General features: G+C 54.8%; 1 protein-coding gene across 1 annotated transcript in view; it reads left to right on the forward strand.

The window, feature by feature from the left end:
- Window positions 1-6,000, forward strand: part of LOC119089296 (uncharacterized) — a 54,502-nt gene that overhangs the window by 21,959 nt on the left and 26,543 nt on the right. The window contains exon 3 of the mRNA XM_037211962.1: window positions 562-771. Coding sequence (XP_037067857.1) covers window positions 562-771 — 210 coding nt within the window. The remainder of the gene's footprint in view (window positions 1-561; window positions 772-6,000) is intronic.

Consider the following 6,000-nt stretch of genomic DNA (forward strand, 5'->3'; position numbering starts at 1 on the left):
CTGTTTCACAATTCTTCTCTACTATTTCTTTCCGAGGGGTCCAATGGTACGAGCTTCCCAAGTCTGATCATGCTACAGATGTTTTTTTCCTGTCCCAGTCTTATTAGACCGTGATCACTTACCAGTCTGATCGTTCCGCACGCCTGATCCTGTCATGTCCACGACCGTATCCACCGCTGCTGTCTGCTAAATTACCTTCGACTGGCCCTGCGCGATCAAACTACACATCCTTCCCGTTCCCAGTGAGATCAAACTGCCACACCCTCCCCGTTGTCCCAGTGCGATCAAACTGCACACCCTCCCCCGTTTCCATTGCGGTCAAACTACACACCCTCTCCGTTCCCAGTGCGATCAAACTACCACACCCTCCCCGTTCCCAGTGCGATCAAACTGCACACCCTCCCCGTTCCGACCGGCCCTGCTCGAGTCTGACCAGACCTTACACTCGCCTAGTGTGAATGGACCGCGGGGTATTGTGACCAAACCGTGCCCTAGTCTGACCAGCCCCTGCTCCAGTCTGACCAGCCCCCCAGCCGCGCCCCCCCCAATGTGTCGCTGCAGTGCGCGCCACGCCGGCCCAGTTCCGCGGCGCCATCCCCGGCGTTCAGCGCGGCCGCCTCGGCCGCCGGCAGCGCTGCCAGCCAGCAGTCCGCCATCTTCCGACACCCGGCTCCGTCGGCGACAAGTCCACCGACGACACCTCGCCCCAGCTGGAGGCCAAGCGGCAGCTCAAGCGCAAGGAGGTCGAGAAGCGCGTCTCCAACTCGAGCGGTGAGTGCCGCTGGGGTCGCCTGTGGCAACCCCCGAGCTCGTTAAGGTTTATGCCCGCATACCTGCCTGGTGTGATAGTGGCAGTGCCGACATGCTTCCGTGTTAGAAATAACGCAATGGTGATACGTTGTCTAAAAGAACTTGGGTACATGTAGAGGGGGAAATTGAAATTAATGATTGTGCCACATTCCCCACTCTTCACTATGACTTCAAGGACAATGCCGCTGGGCTGGTAGCTAGGCCGAGGAGAATAATTACGAGTGCGCGTGCGGCGGAAAGGCTATTATTGTGCAGCTAGATGGACGGAACAGCTTACCGTTTCGCTAGATAACTGTGATTGTGAGTTAGGCTCTGACGGCTGATGACTGTAGTGCCATTGATGTCAGGGTGGATCTGTGTCCTCGGTGTGTTCTTTGTTTGTCAGCCTTAAACTTTTAGTATTACGTAATTATATATATATATATATATATATATATATATATTACGTATTACGTATACTTAGTATTATTATAACTCTCAGATGTACTGAAGCGAAACCTTCCACAAAACGCATCTTTCTTCAGCTTTCAGAAATCATTTCTAGTCGAATAACCGAACCTTGTCCAGTCAGTTCACAACATTCCACATATATGAACAAATCGAGCATATGTGAAATGCCAAACAAGGGTGCTGTCAAAATGGCCTGAGTTGATTATATTTTCAAATTCGGTTCGCAATGGTATCATATTGGTTCACTTCAACCGTTTGATATCAAGGTATCTGCAAAAAAAACTTGCCTATGAACAACCAGTAATCCTAAGCAAAAATTCAGCTGGACAGAGTGAGTTACTCAGCAGCGAATCTCACGCTGCCGCCGAGGGCGGTTCCGTGGCCCCAGCTATGGGTGTCGTGAAGCTCGATCCGACCTGGGCGAGGGCGGATGCTGGGCGGGCCCAGGTCAGCTTTCCCCATGGCTTAGGAGGAACAGCTCACTCAAAACAGGCTCTGAAACATCGTGACTGCGATAAGGTACCCAAATAAATTCATTGACAACGGCGGGGCCGCTGCAATGCCCGCTTGATAAATAAGCATGCGATTATCTTCACCACGACGACTTGGATTCCCGGGCTCAGGGCCGACTTCACGCTCGGCCCGACCACACATATTGCCCGTGGTCACGCGCTTCAGACGAGGTGCCGGCTCGGCTGTATCGTGCTATATGAGGCTGGTTCGGGGCCAGCCTACTCAGGCTGAGCAGGCTGAGTCGATTTAAACAGGGTCCGGCCAGGTCAGGCGACACCAGGACAGATCGGGCGACACCAGGACAGATCAGGGCCCAGTCCTTCGACTCACGCTCGGCCACGCCGGGTCGGACCAGGCCGGACCAGGCTCGATCGGCTCCCGCTGGGTCAGGCCGGTCCCGGGTCGGCCCTGACTGTACCAGGCCCGGCCGTCTTTGTCCCACGTACTAGGTCAGACTGCACTAGGGCCGGCCGTCTCTGTCCCACACACCAGGTCAGGTCGGGGCTGAGGGACGCCAAACCGTCCGCCGTCCATGTCCGGTCCCGGGCCGCCGGTGACGCCCATAGGCGCCGCTTCTGTGCTCTTCGCCGACGGGCCGGGCCGGCGACATCAGAGCCGGCCGCCCCAGTCCCGATACCATCTCCGGCTGATGCCCCACGCGGCGCCTGAGAGGCCGCTCAGTCTCCGTCACCGCCGGGGAGAGCTGGCCGCTCAGTCTCCGTCACCGCCGGGGAGAGCCGGCCGCTCAGTCTCCGTCACCGCCGGGGAGAGCCGGCCGCTCAGACTCCGTCACCGCCGGGGAGAGCCGGCCGCTCAGACTCCGTCACCGCCGGGGAGAGCCCGATCCAGCCGCTCAGACTCCATCACCGCCGGGGAGAGCCGGCCGCTCAGACTCCGTCACCGCCGGGGAGAGCCCGACCCAGCCGCTCAGACTCCGTCACCGCCGGGGAGAGCTGGCCGCTCAGACTCCGTCACCGCCGGGGAGAGCCCGACCCAGAGCCCGACCCAGCTGCGCGACGTCTGACATTATGGCGGCACAAACAAACGGCGATCAATTGTTCTTGTTGCGCTAGATACAAATGGTGGTCGATGGTTTTAATGGGTTAGAAACAAACGGCGGGCCCGGATTGTTGCGCAACGACACGTGTAACTGGATACCGTGTTTTATATAGCAAATCCACTAAACTTTAGAGCCTGAATATTAGAAATAACTATATTATGTGGTATGCCTTTAATTCGTAAACAAAAGATGTAAAACTGTCGGCCATTCAAGTTAACTCCCAATTATTTTAGTCAATATTGTCGTAACTAAATTACAAAGTCAGTAATATCCTGAGAACGAGTTAAATGTTGTCGGAATAACGTTTTCCTATGCCCTATGTTTGTACATTCAATCGTAATCACTGTTTTGATATCCCATTTATTTTCTGTAGATTCTGTCGCAATACCTGTTTGATTCAGCAGCGGTTTGACCAATGCATCCACCTACGCATACATGCCAGTTACTTTTTGAGCGCTGACTTGCCTACCCGATTGGTTGAACGTGTCATAATGCCCCCGGTGTGTGGTTCGAATAACACAGATAAATTTGTATCACGCCACGCAACGTTACGTCACGAATGCCCGAGGTAAATATTCCCCTAATTCAGCTATGGTCCAAATCAGAAGCGCAGAAGTATTTTGCATTTGGCATTTTGCCAAGCGGCAGAAGCATTTTGTAAAGTTGCGGCAAATTCGCGCATAGTCCACTTTCTAAAAACAAAATGCTAGTTACGATCACAAGCTGCGGGATGTAAGAAATGATGTCGAGTGCCAAGTCTTTTCAACCAGCGCATAAGAGTGATTCGCATCAGATGCGGCTTGCTTGCCCCACGAACAGAGTCGTGCATCAAGACTGCTCCAACGAAGCTTGGCTGCGCCGAGAACATCCAGCGTGGCGTTTAACCACAACGATTAATCAATGCCGGTGTACTGCATCAATGGGCAATCTTGAGGAGCGTGAGTTTCCGAACGGGAGAACCCGGTGGGTTGTGGTTGATTCACTTTTTCAATGTTAATCATTAATACTGGCGATGACTGGAACAAATGGACTAAAGGGGTTGCCCATTTACTGCTATGGACGTGCGACTTTCCCGTTAAAATAAAATGGGGTGTGCGTATATATTTCGTTTGGTGTGATACAAACTAAGTGAGTTAGAAAAGTAATATTTTTGCTCAATGTAAGCCTTAAAACCCAGTAGGGGTGGTGAAACCCAGTATCATGATACTTTGCGTGTTGCTTGTCAGCAGCTAGTGTGTAACCCAAATGATTCAACAGGGTACCTTTTTAAACGAGTGTGGCACAAGTGTTTCTAAAATCAGCTTGCAACGTTGCGCACAAGAAATGTGCGTAATTCGGTATCAAATTCAGTAGGCTCCCACATACGCAATGTACGTATTGCTGGTGGAATCTATGACCCTGCATAAGTCAGTAGCACGCAGTTGGTAACCCTTTGTTCAGACTAATCTACAATACGGTTTTTTTCCTTGAAAAATGACATAATTCATCTTCACATTCCAGCGACCGTAAGAATATCTCCAGAAATAATGCTGTGGGGTGACTGAGTGTCCCGTGTGTAAGCAGCAATGCATTCACGGACCCCAATCATCGCCGCTTACTTATGATTCACAACATTACCGCTAATTGTTTTTTTGTGTTTTGCGTCATATTAGCAGACATCCTTTCGCTGGTAGGGTTGTTTCGACATATTCCGCATTTCTGATGGCTAATTATGTTGTATGTCAGGTATGCCGCAGTCATCTGAACTTTTTCTTGCAGGTAGTGTTTCTTTCAGGTAGTATTCGAGGGATCTTCCCACATCAGCTGGAAAGCTTGCATCGGATTTGAGCTAATATATCAAAAAGATCGTAAACGATTGTTGTCAAAACAACCCCTCCTGGAGATCCGGAACAGGCACATTTCTAAAGGCGACAATGGTGGGGGCACACTTTCCAACACTCGTGTCAGAACATATACTCAAGTGAAATATTACCGTCCCCGAAAGGCCACACGGCGCATCCTACTTCTGGCCCCAGATACCGATCGGTCACGGACCTCCTGAGCCGGCCAGGCCTCTCCATCTCGGCACTGTTCAATCTCCGCCGGATCGGACAGGAGAAATGCGCCGCATGGGCCACCAGACTCGCCAGCGTCTGGCTCGCGCCGTCTGCGCCGCATTAGAGCCGTCCGCGGCTCCCTCTCCTCACCGTCCAAAATCATCGCCGCTTACTTATGCGGCTCCCTGGCCTCGTCTCGCCTTCGGTGCCGTCTGCGCCGCATTGGAGCCGTCTGCGGCTCCCTGGCCTCGCCTCGCTGTTGGTGTCGCCTGCGCCGCATTAGGGCCGTCTGCGGCTCCCTGGCCTCGCCTCGATGTCGGTGCCGTCTGCGCCGCATTAGGGCCGTCTGCGGCTCCCTGGCCTCGCCTCGCTGTTGGTGCCGTCTGCGCCGCATTAGAGCCGTCCGCGGCTCGCTAGTCTCGCCTCGCTGTCGGTGCCGTCTGCGCCGTATTAGAGCCGTCCGCGTCTCGTTCGCCCCGCCTCGCCGTTGGTGCCGTCTGCGCCGCATTAGAGCCGTCCGCGGCTCGCTAGCCTCGTCTCGCTGTCGGTGCCGTCTGCGCCGCATTAGAGCCGTCCGCGGCTGGTTCGCCTCGCCTCTCCGTCGGTGCCGTCTGCGCCACATTAGAGCCGTCCGCGGCTCGCTGGCCTCGCCTCGTTGTCGGTGCCGTCACGGGACGTGCGGGCTCGCAGGCCTCCCGCCGTCACCATCTCTCATCACGCTTTCCTGAAGACAACCGGGCCAGCCGGCAGGGCGCTGTTTTCAGGACCCATTCTCCACGCGCTGTAACTCAGCTCTCCGTGCCCGCAAGTACGAGCGGCCGCGCGTAATCTCTCTGTTTTCGGGCCTGCTTTCCTCGATAAATTGCGCCGCCGCCACTGCGCCGGGCTGCGCTCGTGCTGCCCTCGGCCGTTACTGCCCACCGTTTCCCCGGCCGCCCGGTAAACACGCGCGCCAAACAGGTGACCCGACCAGGTACAGGGTCAGACGGGTGTCTGGGGTGGCCGTTGGGTCGGGCTGGTGACCTGGGTGGCCGCTCGGTCAATCGGGTGGCGTGGACGGCCGCTGGGTCAGAGGAATGACAGGCTAATACCGGGTCAAGTGAGTGACCTGGATAAGTTAAGTCAGCTTGG

Source organism: Pollicipes pollicipes, unplaced genomic scaffold, assembly GCF_011947565.3.
Source record: "Pollicipes pollicipes isolate AB1234 unplaced genomic scaffold, Ppol_2.1 Scaffold_3087;HRSCAF=3621_pilon_pilon_pilon, whole genome shotgun sequence".
In the NCBI taxonomy this organism is placed as follows: domain Eukaryota; kingdom Metazoa; phylum Arthropoda; class Thecostraca; order Pollicipedomorpha; family Pollicipedidae; genus Pollicipes; species Pollicipes pollicipes.